The 22,851-nt window shown below is 48.9% G+C and overlaps 1 protein-coding gene across 1 annotated transcript in view; it reads right to left on the bottom strand.

Moving 5' to 3' along the window:
• The window catches only part of LOC139230512 (complement C1q tumor necrosis factor-related protein 1-like), a 48,272-nt gene that overhangs the window by 5,617 nt on the left and 19,804 nt on the right, over positions 1–22,851 (bottom strand). Inside the window, exon 2 of the mRNA XM_070862342.1 lies at positions 604–865. Coding sequence (XP_070718443.1) covers positions 604–859 — 256 coding nt within the window. The 5' untranslated portion in view covers positions 860–865. The remainder of the gene's footprint in view (positions 1–603; positions 866–22,851) is intronic.

Genomic DNA, 22,851 nt, shown 5'->3' with positions numbered 1-22,851 from the left:
GCTGACGATCGCGCCGATCCTGGCTTATTCCTGGTGCAATGCCCAGGCTTGCGCCCCGGTCGGTAAATTCAGTCCGTGCGCCTCATTGAGCGCCCACCAAGAACAACGTCTGGAAAAACGGTCGGCACAGGCTTGCAGAGTCGTTAACTGGCGGCTACTGAAAGGGATGAGGAAGCGCTTCCCTCGGGAGGTCACAGTCAGTGCAACGTTTGCACACAGCGCGGTGCGTGAGCCTCCGAGTGTGCGGCGGCAAATAGACATACAAGTTCAGCTTGAGAAAAGAAGTGATTCGGAAAGCTTTAATGGGTGCATTACTCTGCCGCGCCTTTAAGACTCGGCTTTTCCCGGGATCTGATTCAGAGTTCCGCGCATGCGCAGTGGGCCAGCAAAATGTACCGACCAAACTTTCGTTATCGCACCCCCCTGCCCTCCCACCAGCTGTGGTGTGCACCGGCTGATTTATCGTCCTGTCAGCTCTTCGACCGATTCTGACGAATTTCTGGGTGGGAGGCACAAAACTTTTCAAGGCGCTAAAAGTACCGCTCCGCCCGGATTAACGCCGCAACAGAGGCGCGAGCGAATTTCACCCCCATTGTCTTTTACCTTTGAGGATGGTGATATTGATGTGAGGTTGGATTTGCGGCATGGGGTATGGCAGATAGTAACCATCCTGCTGCGGGCTTGATGACGGATTGGCCTCTGTGGTTGGGCGCATGTGAAGTTCATGTGGATCGCAGCACCGGACACATTTGGCCTGAGTCGATGTTTCCTCCTCAATGGGCTCGCTGGACGGCGCTCCAGTTGTGGGTGTCACAAAAATGAAGAGAAGGACAAGGCCCAGCAGTCTTCTAGTCACCATTACTAACTGTGAGAGACAAAGAGAAATAAAGATTGTTTCACAATTAATGGTGGGACTGAATGGCGTTCCTTTCACACCCAGCTTTAAACCCAATTCAGATTGTTCTGACAAAAACCTTCACTTTGCTGAAGGCCCAGCACACCATCAAGGCAGAGAAGACAGAGAAAGAAAAAAAGAAAAAAAGAAAAAAAGTGTCATGTCTGTAATGCACTTATGAATGACTCCACGAGGCAATGTGTTGTACTCAAACTGTAGTGACCTTGGTCCTTTATTCGTAACTCCAGAGTGAGGCACAAGCATGGTGGACAGCCTTTTATACTGGGCCCTGCACACCTAGGTAAGTGACCCTCAGGTCTCCCACCGCAGTGCCTTCTGGTGGACAGCCTCTGCCACAGGGGCAGGAAATCCCGGTCTTCACCAGTTGCACCCTCTAGTGGTGCCAGCATAGTATATACACAGTGCAAACCTTATTGAAAGTACATCAGGTAACAAGTCTCCATCTTATGCAACTATACAGTGACTACACAGAGAGTATATCTATAGTCTGCATATATAACAGAAAGAAAGAAAGAAAGAAAGAAAGAATCGAAGGAAGGAAGGAAGGACTTGCATTTTAGAGCCAATCAAGTACTTTTTGCAGTCACTGTTGTAATGTGGGAAACGCAGCAGCCAATTTGCGCACAGCAAGCTCCCACAAACAGCAATGTGATAATGACCAGATAAAACTGTTTTTAAAATGTTGATTAAGAGATAGATATTAGCCAGGACACTGGGGATAACTGCCCTGTTCTTCGAAATAGTGCCATGGTATCTTTTACGTCCACCTGAGAGAGCAGACGAAGTCTCGGTTTAACGTCTCATCTGAAAGACGGCACCTCCGACAGTGCAGCACTCCCTCAGCACTGCGCTGGAGAGTTAAAGAGAGGAAGCATCATCAGACTTTAATTTTGGGGCAAGTCTTGTGTGTTAGCCCAAGTGTCAGCCTTGGCCCAGTGGGTAGTGTATCCGACATTTTGTGGGTTCAAGTCCCACTCCAGAGACTAGGCTGAGACTCCAGGTGGCGGTACTGAGGGAGTGCTGCACTGTCGGAGGTTCCGTCCTTTGGGTGAGTTGTTAAACTTAGAGTCTGCCCTCTCAGGTGGGCGTTAGCTCAAATAAGCTGGGTTGTTCTCCCCGGTGTCCTGGGCCAATAATTATTCCTCAACTAACATCACCAAAACAGATGATCCAGCCATTATTCTGTTTTTGGGACCTTGTGTGCAAAGTTTATGTGCAAATTGGCTGCTGCGTTTCCTGCATTGTGACAGTGACCACACTTTCTTACTCTCTCAGTGCAGAGCTTTGCTCGACGGGAAGTGTAGATTGAGAATTGAAGTCGGAGGTCAGTGGCCAGATTTGCAACCTGCATGATTTCGCCATCCATCAAAAATAATGGACAAAATAAATCGAGGATTCACAAGTTGGATGCGCTGACCTCCGACCCCCAAGCTTTCCTGTCACGCAGAGCTCCGTGTCAGGAACACTAAATCATCAAAATGTGCTCCTGCAGGAATGAGATGCTGTTGGAAGAGAAGGGGCGACAAGCAGGATAAGTTCTTTGGAAGTCACCCCTGGGTATTGGAACTGGCTTGTGGCCCTTAGCAGAGGTCTCCAAGACAATCAGCGAAGCCCCAGCACTGTAAGGATCTTGCACAAAGCAAGCTCGCAGAAATTTCAACCCAGTTCTACTGGGTCTGCAAAATAAAACCTGAGCACATAAATCTCGGCTGACACTCCCGGTGCATTGCTGAGGGAGTGCTGCCTGTCGGAGGTGCCGTCTTTCAGATGAGACATTAAACCGAGGCCCTGTCTGCTCTATCAGGTGGCTGTAAAAGATCCCATGGCACTATTTTGAAGACGAGCAGGGAAGTTATCCCTGGTGTCCTAGGGCAATATTTATCTCTCAATCAACAGATGATCTGGTCATTATCACATTGCTGTTTGTGGGAGCTTGCTGTGCGCAAGTCGGCTGTCGCGTTTCCCACATTACAACAGTGACTACACTCCAAAAGTACTTCATTGGCTGTAAAGCACTTTGAGACGTCCGGTGGTCGTGAAAGGAGCTATATAAATGCAACTCTTTCTTTCGCAAACCCTTTGTGAACAAATGTGTAGTGTGATTGTTAAACCGTTGCTCATAACCCAACTAGTTCTTAATAACAATGTATTGCTATGAATTCTTAAGCAAAGAACCCATGAAGCAAATACATTACACGCACCATCCTGACTTGGAAATATATCGGCCGTTCCTTCATCGTCGCTGGGTCAAAATCCTGGAACTCCCTCCCTAACAGCACTGTGGGAGCACCTTCACCACACGGGACTGCAGCGGTTCAAGAAGCGGCTCACCACCACCTTCTCAAGGGGGCAATTGGGGATGGACAATAAATGCCGGCCTTGCCAGCGACGCCCACATCCCAGGAACGAATACAAATTTAAAAAAAAAGATGGAGTCTCTCTCTCTCCAAAGTGAAACAAGAAATGTAAACATCAAATAATGGTCATAGCAATATGTTTAAGAATCATTTAACATTAAACAACAGCTTATATTTATATAGCGCCTTTAACGTAATAAAACATCCCAAGGTGCTTCACAGGAGCGTTATCAAAAAGAAATTTGACACCGAGCCAAATAAGGGCAGGTGACCAAATCCTTGGTCGAAGAGGTAAGTTTTAAGGAATGTCTTAAAGGAGGAAAGAGAGGCGTGAGGCTTAGGGAGGGAATTCCAGAACTTAGGGCCCAGGCAGCTGAAGGCACGGCCACCAATGGTGGAACAATTAAAAACGGGGATGTTCAAAAGGCACGAATAGGTGGAACACAGAGGTCTTGGGGGAATTATAGGGCTGGACGAGATTACAGAGATAAGGAGGGGCAAGGCCCAGAGTAACTTTTCATTTGCAGAACCTCTAGACACCAAATGCATTATTACCACTCAAGAGTATGGGTACAACTCTGTCTCACGTCGAGTAAGAGGCATAGTGCCAAAATTCCCGACCTTACTCCCAAATTAAACCGTCTCCACTAACATCTGCACCAGTTCAGAGAACTAGTAATTTCCACAACAACTGATCATTAACCCAAGAACTAGCCAAGAAAGATGTTGATGTGGGATTTATTGCTTGTGAGACCTCCAGAGTTTGGCAACATACCAAATGTATATTTTCCACAACAGACCATCCAGGATTGGAATGATAAGTGGTGAGTCTCATAGTTTGCAAGTTATTTTTTTTTAAAGGGACAGGTCCATTGCAATAGTTTGAACTGGGCTAACATCTAATGCCCCGACTGGGATTCAGATTCTAACCTCTGCTGAGTGCTCATCTCAAAGATGTCTCATCATCATAGCAGTCCCTCGAAATCGAGGAAGACTTGCTTCCATTCCAAAAGTGAGTTCTCAGGTGACTGAACAGTCCAATACGGGAATTACAGTCTCTGTCACAGGTGGAACAGACAGTGGTTGGAGGAAAGGGTGGGTGGGGAGACTGGTTTGCCGTATGCTCCTTCCGCTGCCTGCGCTTGATTTCTGCATGTTCTCGGCGATGAGACTCGAGGTGTTCAGTGCCCTCCCGGATGCTCTTCCTCCACTTAGGGCAGTCTTTGGCCAGGGTCGGTGGGGATGTTGCACTTTATCAAGGAGACTTTGAGGGTGTCCTTGAAACGTTTCCTCTGCCCACCTAGGGTTCGCTTGCCGTGTAGGAGTTCTGAGCAGAGCGCTTGCTTTGGGAGTCCTGTGTCCGGCATGAGGGTGATGTGTCCCGTCCAACGGAGTTGGTCAAGTGTGGTCGATGCTGGGGATGTTGGCCTGATCGAGAACACTGACGTTGGTGCATCTGTCCTCTCAAGGGATTTGCAGGATCTTGCGGAGGCATCGCTGGTGGTATTTCTCCAGCGTGGATATTTTGTAGGCTGCCTGCGAATTCCCTCTTGGGGCAGTGCTCAATGATGTGCTCCAGGGTCTGATTAGGAGCTCCACAGTCGCATGATGGGGATGCTCTAATCTTCCACCTATGGAGAAGGTGGCTATAAAGTCCTGTCCCCTCAGTACAGATTCACACGAGGCATGTAGTAAAGTCAAGGTCACTCTGGACCTGCACCTTTATTTCACAGCTCTGGAATGCTGCACTTGCCTGAGACCTGTCCTTATATACCTGTCTCTTGCAAGTGCACCCCTGGTGGTAAGGTATGCTGGTGGTTACAGGTCATGTCTTATTACAGTCATGTATAGCATGTTAGGATACAGTTATATATAATAATGTAAGATACATGACATCACACTCTCCCAAGGTCTTATTGTCTTTATAGGTTCAGTCTCTCAGGTGGTCTACCATCTCGCGTGGAGCGTCTGAGTTGTGGTTCAGTTGTTTGCCTTGGTGTCTGTTTTTCTTTGGGTGTGGTTGCTGGTATCTCACCTGGGCTGTCTGTTTCGATTGGTGTGATTGTTGTTGACTCGCCTGGGCTGTCTGTTGCGATTGCCCTTTCCTCAGGTTGTTTCCTCTGTCTGTCCACCAGGTGTGGTGTGAGTTCCACATTGTAGTCTGCCTCTGGTTCCGCAGTGTTGTTGGTAAATCTGCTTTTGACTTGGTCTACATGCCTCCGGCAGGTTTGGCTATTGTCCATTTGTACTACCAGTAGCCTGTTTCCTTCCTTGTCCGTTACTGTCCCTGCCATATTTTAGTACAACACTTTGTTCCCTATCTCATTCCATCTCCCCCTCGAATTTCTGTCCTGGTACTCAGTCAGCTTACGGCGCATTGCCTCAACGATTTCGTGCATGTCTGGGAGGATTAATGAGAGCCTTGTTTTTATAGTCCTTTTCATCAACAGTTGCGCAGGGAGGGGACCCAGTCAATGAGTGCGGACGAGATCTGTATGCCAGCAGCAGTCGCGACAGGCGACCCTGCAGCGTAGGACCTTGGATTTTGAGCATGCCTTGTTTAATGATTTGCACTGCTCTCTCCGCCTGGCCATCGGAGGCCGGCTTGAACGGTGCCGTCTTGACGTGATTTATGCCGTGGTCAATTGTAAAATCTTGGAATTCTGCACTGTTGTTTATTGCCTTGCTCTCGTATAGGAGGGACGTGAGGGGCTTGTGGTCCGTTTCTAATGCGAACTTGGCCCCGAAAAGGTATTGGTGCATCTTTTTGATACCGTACATGCACGCGAGCGCCTCCTTCTCTACCATTCCTGACCTGCGCTCTGCCCACGAAAGTGACCTGGAGGCATAAGCTATGGGTTGTAATTTGCCCGCACTATTGACATGTTGCAAAACGCACCCGACCCCATACCCTGAAGCATCGCATGTGAGAACTAGCTCTTTACCTGGATGAAAGAAAGTCAAAACACTGTTGGAACACAGAAGGTTGCGTGCCTTATTGAAAGTGCGTTCTTGGGCGTCCCCCGCAAAACCAATCGCACCCCTTCCTGAGTAGCACGTGGAGAGGCTCCAGCAGCGTGCTTAAGTTCTGCATAAAGTTCCCAAAGTAATTGAGTAGCCCGAGAAAGGCGCGCAGTTCTGACATTCCGGGGCCTGGGTGCCAGGCGAATTGCTTCTGTTTTGGACTCTGTTGGGCGGATTCCATCAGCGGCAATCCTTCTGCCCAAGAATTCAACCTCGGGTGCGAGAAACAGGCACTTGGATTTCTTGACTCGTAGGCCTACCCGATCCAACCGCTTTAGTACTTCTTCCAAATTGCGGAGATGGGAGTCTGTGTCCCTGCCCGTGATAAGTATGTCGTCTTGAAATACAACCGTCCCCGGGATGGCCTTGAGCAGACTCTCCATGTTGCGCTGGAATATGGCAGCTGCCGACCTGATGCTGAATGGGCATCAATTGTACATGAAAAGGCCTCGAAGTGTGTTGATCGTGGTGAGTAGCTTGGATTCCTTGGTCAATTCTTGCGTCATATACGCAAATGTGAGGTCTAGTTTTGAGAAAAGTTTACCTCCAGCCAATGTGGCAAATAAATCCTCCGCTCTGGGCAGCGGGTACTGGTCCTGTAGGGAGACTCTGTTTATGGTAGATTTGTAGTCCCCACAGATTCGTACGGATCCATCAGGCTTCATGACTGGGACGATGGGACTTGCCCAGTCGCCAAATTCCACAGGTGATATAATGCCTTCCCGCAGAAGCCTGTCTAGTTCGTGTTCAATCTTTTCCCTCATCACATAGGGTACAGCTCTGGCCTTGTGATGGGCTGGTCTAGCATCCTGTGTGATGTAGATTTTGACTTTGGCCCCTTGAAAGTGCCCACACCTGGCTGAAAGAGATGTTCAAATCGCTTTATAACTGTTGAGCAGGAGGTCCGTTCCTCTAATGACATGGCATGGACATCGTCCCATTTCCAGTTTAGTTTTGCCAGCCAGCTTCTCCCCAGCAGTGCTGGGGGGTCTCCGGGGACAATCCACAGGGGAAGTCGGTTCACTGTCCCTTTGTGTGTGACAGAGAGCATGGCGCTGCCGAGGACTGGGACGATTTCTTTGGTATAGGTCCTTAGTTTGGTGTCGACCCTTGTGAGTTTTGGTCTGTCTCTTTTATGCGGCCACAGTTGTTCAAATTGTTGAGCGCCCATGAGAGATTGACTCGCTCCCGTATCCAGCTCCATGTTGACAAGTATCCCGTTGAGTAGGACCCTCATCATTACAGGAGGCATCCTGTTGTAGGAGCAGCGGCCATTGATCGCTTTGACCCGCTGTACATCGGTGTCCCGGGTACTGTCCCCACTGTCTTCTGGTCCGCTTTCCGACCCATCCGATTCGTATACCAGCCGAGCTGCCGTTTTTTTGCACATGCGGGCCAAATGCCCTGTATATTCTCAGTTCCTGCAAACAGCCTGCTGAAACCAATGTCCTAGGGGGAGTGTTTGCTAGTGCTGTTGGGGAGGAGTTAAACTAATATGGCAGGAGGATGTGAACCAATGCAGGGAGACAGAGGGAGACAAAAAGGAGGCAAAAGCAAAAGACAGAAAGGAGATGAGGAAAATTGGAGGGCAGAGAAACCCAAGGCAAAGAACAAAAAGGGCCACTGTACAGCAAAATTCTAAAAGGACAAAGGGTGTTAAAAAAACAAGCCTGAAGGCTTTGTGTCTTAATGCAAGGAGTATCCGCAATAAGGTGGATGAATTAACTGTGCAAATAGATGTTAACAAATATGATGTGATTGGGGATTACGGAGATGTGGCTCCAGGATGATCATGGCTGGGAACTCAACATCCAGGGGTATTCAACATTCAGGAAGGATAGAATAAAAGGAAAAGGAGGTGGGGTAGCATTGCTGGTTAAAGAGGAGATTAATGCAATAGTTCGGAAGGACATTAGCTTGGATGATGTGGAATCTATATGGGTAGAGCTGCAGAACACCAAAGGGCAAAAAACGTTAGTGGGAGTTGTGTACAGACCTCCAAACAGTAGCAGTGATGTTGGGGAGGGCACCAAACAGGAAATTAGGGGTGCATGCAGTAAGGGTGCAGCAGTTATAATGGGTGACTTTAATATGCACATAGATTGGGCTAGCCAAACTGGAAGCAATACGGTGGAGGAGGATTTCCTGGAGTGCATAAGGGATGGTTTTCTAGATCAATATGTCGAGGAACCAACTAGGGGGGAGGCCATCTTAGACTGGGTGTTGTGTAATGAGAAAGGATTCATTAGCAATCTCATTGTGCGAGGCCCCTTGGGGAAGAGTGACCATAATATGGTGGAATTCTGCATTCGGATGGAGAATGATACAGTTAATTCAGAGACCATGGTCCAGAACTTAAAGAAGGCTAACTTTGAAGGTATGAGGCATGAATTGGCTAGGATAGATTGGCGAATGATACTTAAGGGGTTGACTGTGGATGGGCAATAGCAGACATTTAGAGACCGCATGGATGAATTACAACAATTGTACATTCCTGTCTGGCGTAAAAATAAAAAAGGGAAGGTGGCTCAACCGTGGCTATCTAGGGAAATCAGGGATAGTATTAAAGCCAAGGAAGTGGCATACAAATTAGCCAGAAATAACAGCGAACCTGGGGACTGGGAGAAATTTAGAACTCAGCAGAGGAGGACAAAGGGTTTGATTAGGGCAGGGAAAATGGAGTACGAGAAGAAGCTTGCAGGGAACATTAAGGCGGATTGCAAAAGTTTCTATAGGTATGTAAAGAGAAAAAGGTTAGTAAAGACAAACGTAGGTCCCCTGCAGTCAGAATCAGGGGAAGTCATAACGGGGAACAAAGAAATGGCAGACCAATTGAACAGGTACTTTGGTTCAGTATTCACTAAGGAGGACACAAACAACCTTCCGGATATAAAAGGAGTCAGAGGGTCTAGTAAGGAGGAGGAACTGAGGGAAATCTTTATTAGTCGGGAAATTGTGTTGGGGAAATTGATGGGATTGAAGGCCGATAAATCCCCAGGGCCTGATGGACTGCATCCCAGAGTACTTAAGGAGGTGGCCTTGGAAATAGCGGATGCATTGACAGTCATTTTCCAACATTCCATTGACTCTGGATCAGTTCCTATTGAGTGGAGGGTAGCCAATGTAACCCCACTTTTTAAAAAAGGAGGGAGAGAGAAAACAGGGAATTATAGACCGGTCAGCCTGACCTCAGTAGTGGGTAAAATGATGGAATCAATTATTAAGGATGTCATAGCAGTGCATTTGGAAAATGGTGACATGATAGGTCCAAGTCAGCATGGATTTGTGAAAGGGAAATCATGCTTGACAAATCTTCTGGAATTTTTTGAGGATGTTTCCAGTAAAGTGGACAAAGGAGAACCAGTTGATGTGGTATATTTGGACTTTCAGAAGGCTTTTGACAAGGTCCCACACAAGAGATTAATGTGCAAAGTTAAAGCACATGGGATTGGGGGTCGTGTGCTGACGTGGATTGAGAACTGGTTGTCAAACAGGAAGCAAAGAGTAGGAGTAAATGGGTACTTTTCAGAATGGCAGGCAGTGACGAGTGGGGTACCGCAAGGTTCTGTGCTGGGGCCCCAGCTGTTTACATTGTACATTAATGATTTAGACGAGGGGATTAAATGTAGTATCTCCAAATTTGCGGATGACACTAAGTTGGGTGGCAGTGTGAGCTGCGAGGAGGATGCTATGAGGCTGCAGAGTGACTTGGATAGGTTAGGTGAGTGGGCAAATGCATGGCAGATGAAGTATAATGTGGATAAATGTGAGGTTATCCACTTTGGTGGTAAAAACAGAGAGACAGACTATTATCTGAATGGTGACAGATTAGGAAAAGGGAAGGTGCAACGAGACCTGGGTGTCATGGTACATCAGTCATTGAAGGTTGGCATGCAGGTACAGCAGGCGGTTAAGAAAGCAAATGGCATGTTGGCCTTCATAGCGAGGGGATTTGAGTACAGGGGCAGGGAGGTGTTGCTACAGTTGTACAGGGCCTTGGTGAGGCCACACCTGGAGTATTGTGTACAGTTTTGGTCTCCTAACTTGAGGAAGGACATTCTTGCTATTGAGGGAGTGCAGCGAAGATTCACCAGACTGATTCCCGGGATGGTGGGACTGACCTATCAAGAAAGACTGGGTCAACTGGGCTTGTATTCACTGGAGTTCAGAAGAATGAGAGGGGACCTCATAGAAACGTTTAAAATTCTGACGGGTTTAGACAGGTTAGATGCAGGAAGAATGTTCCCAATGTTGGGGAAGTCCAGAACCAGGGGTCACAGTCTGAGGATAAGGGCTAAGCCATTTAGGACCGAGATGAGGAGAAACTTCTTCACCCAGAGAGTGGTGAACCTGTAGAATTCTCTACCACAGAAAGTAGTTGAGGCCAATTCACTAAATATATTCAAAAGGGAGTTAGATGAAGTCCTTACTACTCGGGGGATCAAGGGGTATGGCGAGAAAGCAGGAAGAGGGTACTGAAGTTTCATGTTCAGCCATGAACTCATTGAATGGCGGTGTAGGCTAGAAGAGCTGAATGGCCTGCTCCTGCACCTAGTTTCTATGTTTCTATGTTTCTAAATCGACATCCCCTTGACGAGTGCCCACCCCCACACCTCTAGCACAGACTGCTTCTATTGTTCCCAAAGAATGAGCTGCGACTGGCTGATCACTCTTGAGCTTCTCTCATTTTGTAATTGATTGCTCGCATTGTGGGTTGATGAGGTGTGAACGTCCGTTCCTGTGGCCCTTGATGGCTTCTGGCGCCACTGCCTGCTGTCGAGAGCCTGTTCTCCCGGTTTTGTCTGTGTATGGGGGTAGCAGCTTGTTTAATGCTGTGAACTTCTTGTTCCGATATTTTGTTCGTTATCGTACTACATTGTAAATCAACCTCGTTTCTTCTTCCCCTGCCAAGAATGTCTGTGCAACCAGTGCTGCTGCCTCTAAGGTCAGGTTCTTGGTCTCTATGAGCTTTCGGAATATGCCTGCGTGGCCTATTCCTTCAATGAAAAAGTCTCTCAGAATTTCTCTCCTCAGTTCGTCGGAGAAATCACATAAACTAACCAACCTCTGATGTTCCGCCACAAAGTCGGGTATGCTCTGGCCCACACAGCGTCTGTAGTTGTAGAACCTGTGTCTGGCCATGTGTAGGCTGCTCGCTGGCTTCAGGTGGTCTCTTACCAGTGTGCTCAATTCTTCAAACGACTTGCTTGCTGGTTTCTCGGGTGCCAGCAGGTCCTTCATTGAAGCGTATGTTTTCGAGCCACAGCTGGTCAAGAGATGAACTCTTTTCTTGTCTGCTTTGTCGTCTCATAACCAGTTTTTGGTTACAAAACTTTGCTGGAGCCTTTCTATAAAGTGCTCCCAATTGTCTCCCGCATTGTACTTTTCATCTGATCCATTGTTCGCCATTCTGTGGATTCTGTAATCCCGTCGTCGCCACTGTAAAGTCTTGTCCCCTCAGTACAGATTCACACGAGGCATGTAGTGAAGTCAAGGTCACTCTGGACCTGCACCTTTATTTCACAGCTCTGGAATGCTGCACTTGCCTGAGACCTGTCCTTATATACCTGTCTCTTGCAAGTGCACCCCTGGTGGTAAGGTATGCTGGTGGTTACAGGTCATATCTTATTACAGTCATGTATAGCATGTTAGGATACAGTTATATATAATAATGTAAGATACATGACAGTGGCAGCATTGATCGTGACCGGTTCTGAGGTGGTTGATGTTTGTCCACTGTTTGCGAGAAAGGTTTGATCCTTCAGGTTGTACTGTGGGGTCCTCGATAAGGAACCCATTCCGTGTGTTGCAGTTGTTCCAAGCATTTCGCCGTTGGGCGGTGAGAGGTGACCTTATTGAAACTTATAAGATAATGAGGGGACTCGACAAGGTGGATGCAGGAAGGATATTTCCACTCATGGGGAAACTATGACTAGGGGACGTAATCTCAGAATAAGGGGCCGCCCATTTAAAACTGAGATGAGGAGAAATTTATTCTCTCAGAGGGTTGTAAATCTATGGAATTCTCTGCCCCAGATGTGGAGGCTGGGTCATTGAATATATTTAAAGTGGAGATAGACAGATTTTGAGCGATAAGGGAGGGTTATGGGGAGCGGGCAGGGAAGTGGAGCTGAGTCCATGATCAGATCAGCCATGATCTTATTGAATGGCGGAGCAGGCTCGAGGGGCAAAATGGTCTACCCCTGCTCCTATTTCTTATGCTCTTATGTTCTTAAGGCTGAAGGGCTTTGGCAACAGTCCAAAATGGCTTTCTAGATTTGAGAGGGGTTGGTGGTAGGTTGGTCAAGCGGGCCTGGATTGTCATGTCTTTGCTGGTGTTGATGTTGTATTCTCTGGTACTTCTCTGGTTCCATCTGATATGGTATGAAGAATCCAGGTGTTGGCCACTGGGATTTATCAATGAAGTTACAGATGTGCTACTTCTACAGAGGCAGACGTGGAGGTGACAGGTTAGCCGGGAGTCCGGGAACAGATGGAGGCCTCGGTAGCCTCTCGTTTGAAGCCACACATTAGCTGTTGGGTTGAATGAACTCAAAGCAAGTCTGTCTCCCATCATTCAACTTAATGATCTGCCCAAAAGCAGTTACATCTCTGAATGTGATGTCAGCGGATATGTGGAGATCAAAGGGGAAAACAGCTCATAAATAGGAAGACATGTAGCCATGGGACGGAAAACTTGCGGAATCGACAATACTACAACAATCCAAAAGTTAGCTTGTTTGTTGGGCTATTTATGATTTAGGCTCCAAAAGATTTTTTTCTTCAAAGTTCTGTGGAAGACTTGGATTTCTAAAGCGCCTCTCATGACCTCCGGACGTCTCAAAGTGATTTGCAGCCAATGAAATACTTTTCGGAGTGTTGTAATGTGGGAAACGCGGCAGCCAATGTGCGCGTAGCAAGCTCCCACAAACAGCAATGTGATGATGACCAGATAATCTGTTTTTGTCATGTTGATTGAGAGATAAATATTGGCCAGAACACCGGGGATAACTCCTCTGCTCTTCGAAATAGTCTGAGAGAGCAGTTGGGGCCTCGGTTTTAACATCTAATCCGAAAGACGGCACTCTGACAATGCAGCGCTCCCTCAGTACTGCGCTGAAATGTCAGCCTAGATTTTTGCGCTCAAGTTCCTGGAGTGGAATATAACACCTTGTCATGCCATCAGAACATTCTGAAGCGCTTCATTATTTGAGTATTCAAATAAGAACATAAGAACTAGGAGCAGGAGTCGGCCATTCGGCCCCTCGAGCCTGCTCCGCCATTCAGTGAGATCATGGCTGATCTTCTCAACTCCATTTTCCCACCCTGTCATGTATCTCACATTACTGTACATAACTGTATCTTACCATGCTATACATGACTGTAACCAGAGATGACCTGTAACCACAAGCTTACCTTACCACCAGGGGTGCACTTGCAGGAGACACTGGATACCTGTCCCAGACAGGTATATAAGGACAGGTCTCAGGCAAGTGTGGCAAGCGAGAGCTGTGTAATAAATGTGCAGATCCTGAGTGACCTTGAATTCAGTATGTGCCTTGTGTGAATCTGTACTGTAGGGACAGGACTTTACAGTGGTGACAAGTTACGGGATTACAGAATCCACAGAATGGCGAACAACGGCTCAGATGAAAAATACAATGCTGGAGGTAATTGGGAGGACTTTATAGAAAGGCTCCAGCAAAGCTTTGTAACCAAAGACTGGTTAGGCGACGATAAGGCAGACAAGAGAAGAGCCCATCTCTTGACCAGCTGTGGCTCGAAAACATACACTTTAATGAAGGATCTGCTGGCACCCAAGAAACCAGCAAGAATTGAGCACACTGGTAAGAGACCACCTGAAGCCAGCGAGCAGCCGACACATGGCCAGACACAGGTTCTACAACTACAGAGGCTGTGTGGGCGAGAGCATACCCGACTTCGTGGCGGAACTTCGGAGGTTGGCTAGTTTATGTGAGTTCTCCGATAAACTGAGGAGAGAAATGCTGAGAGACTTTTTCATTGAAGGAATAGGCCACGCAGGCATATTCCGAAAGCTCATAGAGACCAAGAACTTGACCCTAGAGGCAGCAGCACTGGTTGCACAGACATTCTTGGCAGGAGAAGAAGAAACGAGGTTGATCTACACTGCGGGTACGACAACTAATGAAACATCGGAACATGGGGTTCACAGCGTGAAACAAGCTGCTAACCCCCACACACAGACAAAGGCAGGAGAGCAGGCCCTCAATAGCAGGCAGTGGCGCCAGAAGCCATCAAGGGGCACATGAACCTCATCAACCCACAATGCGAGCAATCAACTACAGACTGAGAGAAGCTCAAGAGAGATCAGCCAGACGCAGCTCATTCTTTGGAAACAATAGAAGCGGTCTGTGCTGGAGGTGTGGGGGAAGGCACTCAACAAGGGGGTGTCGCTTTCAGCATGCTGTTTGCAGAAACTGCGACTATACAGGGCATCTGGCCCGCATGTGCAGAAAAACAGCAGCTCGGCTGGTATATGAATCGGAAGGGTTGGAAAGTGGACCAGAAGACGGTGGGGACACCGATGTACAGCGGGTCAACACGATCAATGGCCACTGCTCCTACAACAAGATGCCTCCAATAATGATGAGGGTCCTACTCAACGGGATACCCGTCAACATGGAGCTGGATACGGGAGCGAGTCAATCTCTCATGAGCGCTCAACAATTTGAACATCTGTGGCCGCACAAAAGAGGCAAAGGGTCGACACCAAACTAAGGACCTATACCAAAGAAATCGTCCCAGTCCTCGGCAGCGCCATGCTCTCTGTCACACACAAAGGGACAGTGAACCGACTTCCCCTGTGGATTGTCCCCGGAGATCTCCCAGCACTGCTGGGGAGAAGCTGGCTGGCAAAACTAAACTGGAAATGGGATGATGTTCACGCCATGTCGTCAGAGGAACGGACCTCCTGCTCAACAGTTCTAAGTCGATTTGAACATCTCTTTCAGCTAGGTGTGGAAACTTTCAAAGGGGCTAAAGTTAAAATCTACATCACACAGGATGCTAGACCGGTCCATCACAAGGCTAGAGCTGTGCCCTATGTGATGAGGGAAAAGATTGAACATGAACTGGACAGGCTTCTGCGGGAAGGCATTATCTCACGCGTGGAATTTAGCGACTGGACAAGTCCCATCGTCCCAGTCATGAAGCCTAATGGATCCGTACGAATCTGTGGGGATTACAAATCTACCATAAACAGTCTCCCTACAGGACCAATACCCGCTGCCCAGAGCGGAGGACTTATTTGCCACATTGGCTGGAGGTAAACTTTTCTCGAAACTAAAGACGTAGTGATGCAAGAACTGACCAAAGAGTCTAAGCTACTCACCACCATCAACACACATCGAGGTCTTTTCATGTACAATCGAAGCCCCTTTGGCATCAAGTCGGCAGCTGCTATATTCCAGCGCAACATGGAGAGTCTGCTCAAGTCCATCCCGGTGATGGTTGTGTTTCAGGACGACATACTTATCACGGGCAGAGACACAGACTCCCATCTCCGCAATTTGGAGGAAGTACTAAAGCGGTTGGATCAGGTAGGCCTAAAAATCAAGAAATCCAAGTGTCTGTTTCTCGCGCCCGAAGTTGAATTTTTGGGCAGAAGGATTGCCGCTGATGGAATCTGCCCAACAGAGTCCAAAACAGAAGCAATTCGTCTGGCACCCAGGCCCCGGAATGTCTCAGAACTGCGCGCCTTTCTCGGGCTACTCAATTACTTTGGGAACTTTATGCAGAACTTAAGCACGCTGCTGGAGCCTCTCCACGTGCTACTCAGAAAGGGGTGCGATTGGTTTTTGGGGGACGCCCAGGAACGCGCCTTCAATAAGGCACGCAACCTTCTGTGAGCCAACAGTGTTTTGGCTTTCTTTGATCCAGGTAAAAAGCTAGTTCTTATATGTGATGCGTCAGTGTATGGGATCGGGTGCGTTTTACAACATGTCAATAGTGCGGGTAAATTACAACCCATAGCTTATGCCTCCAGGTCACTTTCACGAGCGGAGCGCGGGTACGGAATGGTGGTGAAAGAGGCGCTCGTGTGCGTGTACGGTGTCAAAAAGATGCACCAATACCTTTTCGGGGCCAAGTTCACGTTCGAAACCGACCACAAGACCCTTACGTCCATACTATCCGAAAGCAAGGCAATAAACGCCAACGCCTCGGCATGCATTCAATGGTGGGCACTCATGCTGGCGTCTTACGATTACACCATCAGGCACAGACCAGGCACAAACAACTGTGCCGACGCGTTTAGCAGGCTACCCCTAGTGACCACGGAAGGGTCTGACGAACAGGACTGTGAGATAGTCATGGCAATCAATGCCTTTGAGTCCACAGGTTCGCCCATGACGGCTCGCCAAATCAGAGCCTGGACGACCAGCGACCCCACCCCCTAGTTAAAAGATGTGTCCTAACCGGTGACTGGGCAGAGGCCAGCGATGCCTGCTCCGAGGAGATCAAACCTTTCCATAGGCGCATGCATGAGCTGTCACTTCAAGCAGACTGCCTGATGTGGGGCAGCCGAGTAGTCATGCCTCTGCGAGGCAGAGAGACATTTATCCAGGAGCTACACCGCGAGCACCCGGGGTTCGTTCTCATGAAGGCCATAGCCAGATCCCACATCTGGTGGTCTGGCATTGACGTGGACTTGGAGCTCTGCATCCGAAGGTGCACCATTTGTGCCCAACTCAGTAATGCCCCCAGGGAGGCCCCCTTGAGCTCCTGGGCCTGGCCCACCAAACTGTGGTCGCGGGTACACGTAGACTATGCGGGCCCCTTCATGGGCAAAATGTTCCTCGTAGTTGTAGATGCATTTTCTAAGTGGACCAAATGCACCATTTTAAACTCGAGCACCACCTCCACCACTGTGGAGAGCCTTGGAACCATGTTCGCAACGCACGGCATTCCTGACATATTGGTCAGTGACAATGGTCCGTGTTTCACCAGCGCAGAATTTCAAGATTTTAAAAGTGACCATGGCATAAATCACTTTAAGACGGCACCGTTCAAGCCGGCCTCCAATGGCCAGGCGGAGCGAGCAGTGCAAATCATTAAACAAGGCATGCTCAAAATTCAAGGTCCCACGCTGCAGGGCCGTCTGTCGCGACTGCTGCTGGCATACAGATCTCGTCCGCATTCATCAACTGGAGTTCCCCCCGTGCAACTATTAATGAAATGGACCTTAAAGACAAGGCTCTCATTAATCCTCCCAGACATGCATGAAATCGTTGAGGCAAAGCACCGTAAGCTAACCGAGTACCATGACTGAAATTCGAGGGGGAGGTGGAATGAGATAGGGGACAAAGTGTTTGTGCTAAACTATGGCAGGGGTCCCAAATGGCTTGCAGGGACAGTAACAGGCAAGGAAGGAAACAGGCTACTGGTTGTACAAATGGACAATGGCCAAACCTGCCTGAGGCATGTAGACCAAGTCAAAAGTAGATTTACCAACAACACTGCTGAACCAGAGGCAGACTACAATGTGGAACTCACACCACACCTGGTGGATAGACAGAGGGAACAACCTGAGGAAAGGGCAATCTGAACAGACAGCCCAGGCGAGACACCAACAATCATACTGAACGAAACTGACAGCCCAGGCGAGATACCAGCAATCACCCCGAAAGGACAACAGGCACCAAGGCAAACAACTGAACCACAACTAAGACGCTCCACGCGAGAGCGTAGACCACCTGAGAGACTGAACCTATAAAGACAATAAGACCTTGGGGGAGTGTGAAGTCATGTATCTCAGACTACTGTACATAACTGGATCTTACCATGCTATACATGACTGTAACCAGAGATGACCTGTAACCACAAGCTTACTTTACCACCAGGGGTGCACTTGCAGGAAACACTGGATACCTGTCCGAGACAGGTATATAAGGACAGGTCTCAGGCAAGTGTGGCAAGCGAGTTGCAGGTCCTGAGTGACCTTGACTTCAGTATGTGCCTTGTGTGAATCTGTACTGCAGGGACAGGACTTTACACGCCCGATCCCCATATCCCTTGATTCCCCTCGAACCCTCAACGTTTCCCCTGGCCTGCTTCCCACTCTCCTCCATCAACTTCAACTAGTCCAAAGCTCTGCAGCCTGTATCCTACCCCCCCACCAAGTCCCGTTCACCCAAGAACCAGCAGGGTTTCCGCCCCATGGCTACATGTCTTCCTATTTATGAGCTGTTTTCCCCTTTGATCTCCACATATCCGCTGACATCACATTCAGAGGTGGAACTGCTTTTGGGCAGATCATTAAGTTGGATGATGAGAGACAGACTTGCTTTGTGTGCGTTCAACCACTACCCCCAATCCCCACCCCCCTCAACCCCCGCCGTGCTCACTGATCTACATTGGCTCCTGGTCCGTCAATGCCTCCAATTTTAAATTCTAATCCTTGTGTTTAAGTCCCTCCATGGCCTCATCACTCCCTATCTCCGAAACCCCCTCCATCCCTGCAAACCGTCCCCTAGTCTCCGCTCCTCTGACCCTGACGTCTTGAACATTTCGCTGCATCCCTTCGCCTCACTGTTGGTGTCTGTGGCTTGTGTCACCGACTGTCCACACGCTGGAATTTCCCTCCCTAAACCCCCCCTCCCAGTCTCTCCGCCAACCTTTCCTCCTTTAAAATCCTCCGTAAAACTACCTCTTTGACTAAACTTTTGTTCACTCTTCCTGATACCGTCTTCTTTGTCTCAGCTTGCATATTATTTTGATTACGGCCTCTGTAAAGCCCCTTGCGATGTTTTCATTGGAACATCGTGTCAGCTGTGGCTCAGTGGGCAGCACACTGACCTCTGAGTCAGAAGGTTGTGGGCTCAAGTCCCACTCCAGAGATTTGAGCACATAAATCTAGGCTGAGGGGAAAGGGCTTGTGAGTGGGACTAATTGCAAAGCTCTTTCAAAGGGCCAGCACAGACCTGGAGGGCCGAATGGCTTTCTTCTGTGTGATTGATTGTATGATTCTAGCATCTGCAGACCTCATCATCATCGGCAGTCCCTCGAAATCGAGGGAGACTTGCTTCCACTCTAAAAGTGAGTTCTCAGGTGACTGAACCGTCCAATGTGGGAATTACAGTCTCTGTCACAGGTGGGACAGATAGTGGTTGAGGGAAAGGGTGGGTGGGGAGTCTGGTTTGCCGCACGCTCCTTCTGCTGCCTGCGCTTGATTTCTGCATGCTCTCGGTGACGAGACTCGAGGTGCTCAGCGCCCTCCCAGATGCTCTTCCTCCACTTAGGGCGGTCTTTGGCCAGGGACTCCCAGTTACCGGTCGGGATGCTGCATTTTATCAGGGAGGCTTTGAGGGTGTCCTTGAAACGTTTCCTCTGCCCACCTGGGGCTCGCTTGCCGTGTAGGAGTTCCGAGTAGAGCACTTGCTTTGGGAGTCTTGTGTCCGGCATGAGGGCGATGTGGCCCGCCCAACGGAGCTGGTCGAGTGTGGTCAGTGCTTTGATGCTGGGGTTGTTGGTCTGGTCGAGAACACTGACGTTGGTGCGTCTGTCCTCCCAGGGGATTTGCAGGATCTTGCGGAGGCATCGTTGGTGGTATTTCTCCAGCGATTTGAGGTGTCGACTGTATAGCTATTCATATAACCTCAACCTAGTCACCCTCAATCCCATTCTCAACCAGATAGTTATCCAGCTCCATCTTGCAGTAAGTATTCAACAATGTCAAGTGGGTAGCACACTCGCCTCTGAGTCAGAAGGTTGTGAGTTCAAGTCCCACTCCAGGGACCTGAGCACATAAATCGAGGCCGACACTCCCAGTGCAGTGCTGAGGGAGTGCTGCACTGTCGGAGGTGCCGTCTGTCGGATGAGACGTTTAACCGAGGCCCCGTCTTCTCTCTGAGGTGGGCGTAAAAGATCCCATGGCACTAGTTCGAGGAAGAGCAGGGGAGTTGTCCTGGGGCCAATATTTTAGCCCTCCATCAACATAACAAAAACAGATTATCTGCTCATTATCACTGTTAAGTATCGAATAATTCCACGAGGCTAAGTACGGTGAGCTAGTTCAGGCAGGACCTTACTCCAGTTTATTTATTCTCAACGTGAGGATTCAACATGGCTGCCAACATTATATACTTGGCATCCACGTGTCTGCCAGTGGCCATTAGGACTCCGACAGTCGTGCCCTCCGGTGGCAAGTAAAACCCAGTTAACATACATAACAATCACATTGCTGTTTGTGGGAGCTTGCTGTGCGCAAATTGGCTGCCGCATTTCCCGCATTACAATAGTGAGTACATTTGAAACGTACTTATCATTAGCTGTAAAGCGCTTTGAGACATCCGGTGGTCAGAGGTGAGTTTGCTACCCACTTAGCAACAGTTGACACAAGCAGCGCATTGTCGCATGATCCCACAACATTCTGTCCATTCCCTTGAAAGAATGGAAAATCACACCTCCACGGTTTACTGGTTTGCTGATCGGGAAGAGAAGGCATGTACTTGATGTTCACTAGTGGAAAAAAAAAAATCACTGCTCGCGTCCAGCAAAACCCCTCATCTATCTCCGCACCGTCATTTACAGACTCCTGCAGGAAGTTAATAAAACAGACCAGCGTTGCTCACTGTGAGGTCCCCTTGCCAAGTTCCTGCAAGATTTCCTCCCTCCAGGAACTTGAGCACCTAAATCCAGGCTGACACTCCCAGTGTGGTGCCGAGGGAGTGAGGCACTGTCGGAGGTGCCGACTTTCGGATGAGACGTTAAACCGAGGTCCTGTCTGCTCTCTCAGGTGGATGTAAAAGATCCCATGGCGCTATTTCGAAGAAGAGCAGGGGGAGTTATCCCTGGTGTCCTGGGGCCAATATCTATCCCTCAATCAATATAACGAAACTCCCCGCCCTCCCCCCCCGAGATTATCTGGTCATTATCACGTTGCTGTTTGCAGGAGCTTGCTGTGCGCACATTACAACACTCCGAAACGTACTTCATTGGCTGCAAAGCGCTTTGAGACATCCAGTGGCCGTGAAAGGCGCTATATAAATGCAAGTCTTCCTTTCTCCACCTCCCCGCCTCCACTCCACTTCTGAAGGCTGTCCAGCTCCTGCTCAGTCGGAGTGGAGTGGGGGTGACCAACCAATGGATCGCAGGCACCTGCTCACCTGCTGTGGCCAGCACCACCCGGTCCTCTGCCAAACGGGAGGCCCGCCTGTTGCAAGGCGCCACGCGCGAATCAGCGACAGAGAAGGCGACAGACGGCTAAATGAGCACACTTACCGGGCGAGTCTCTGCGGAGTAAGTCCCCTTCAAACACCAGCCAGAAATAAATCTTTCAAAAAACGCAGATTAATTCTCTCTCAGTTTCTTTATCCCACCCCACCAAACCCCCTCCCCACCCACTCTTTTGTAATTTTCTTCAAAGAAATAAATATCTAACTTTTTTCCCCCTTGGTTCTTTGTTCTCCGTCTTTGTTACAGTGCTCAGTCAGAACACAGTCGAATCCCAAGAAAATACTTCAAGGAATTTGTAATCATTTGCATTTGTGGAGTTTGGCAGCTGTGTCCCAGCTCCCTGCAGATCCCTGTCTACAGTAAGATATCTGGCTATCTGTTCTTGCCTCCCTCCCTCCCTCTTTCTCTCTCTCTCTCTCCCTCACTCTTTCTCTCTCTTCTTCACTCTCTCTCTCTCTCTCTCACTCACTCTCTCTTTCTCTTCCTCACTCTTTCTCTCTCTCTACTCTTTCTCACACTTTCTCTCTCTCTCTCCCTCACTCTTAATCTCTCTCCCTCACTCTTAATCTCTCTCCCTCACTCTTTCTCTCTCTCTCCTTCCCTTTTTCTCTCGCTCTCTCCCTCACTCTTTTTTTCTCTCTCCCTCTTTCTCTCTCTCTCTCCCTCTTTCTCTCTCTCTCTCTCTCCCTCTCTTTCTTACTCTTTCTCTCTCTCTCTCTCCTTCACTCTTTCTCTCTCGCTCTCCCTCACTTTTTCTCTCTCTCTCTCTCCCTCACTCTTTCTCTCTCGCTCTCCCTCACTTTTTCTCTCTCTCTCTCTCTCTCTCTCACTCTTTCACTCTCTCCCTCACTCTTTCTCTCTCTCCCTCACTCACTCTCGCTCTCTCTCCCTCACTCACTCTCACTCTCTCTCTCTCACTCTTTCTCTCTCTCCCTCACTCACTCTCGCTCTCTCTCCCTCACTCACTCTCACTCTCTCTCTCTCTCACTCTTTCTCTCTCTCCCGCACTCTTTCTCTCTCTCCCTCACTCACTCTCGCTCTCTCTCCCTCACTCACTCTACTCTCTCTCTCTCACTCTTTCTCTCTCTCCCTCACTCACTCTCGCTCTCTCTCCCTCACTCACTCTCACTCTCTCCCTCACTCACTCTCACTCTCTCTCTCTCTCACTCTTTCTCTCTCTCCCTCACTCACTCTCTCTCTCTCTCACTTTCTCACTCTCTCTCTCCCGGCCGCCTCTGTCCCTCGCCTCTCTCCCCCTGGCTCTCCTGGACTGTAAATGCCCTTTGTGGCGGCGATCTGCTCTGGTTAGCTCTGTTGAGAGAGAAAGAAGCAAAAAAA

This window comes from Pristiophorus japonicus, chromosome 19 (assembly GCF_044704955.1).
Source record: "Pristiophorus japonicus isolate sPriJap1 chromosome 19, sPriJap1.hap1, whole genome shotgun sequence".
Classification (NCBI taxonomy): domain Eukaryota; kingdom Metazoa; phylum Chordata; class Chondrichthyes; family Pristiophoridae; genus Pristiophorus; species Pristiophorus japonicus.
The sequence above is the reverse complement of the archived record's forward strand: the minus strand, read 5'-3'. Positions and strand labels throughout refer to the sequence as shown.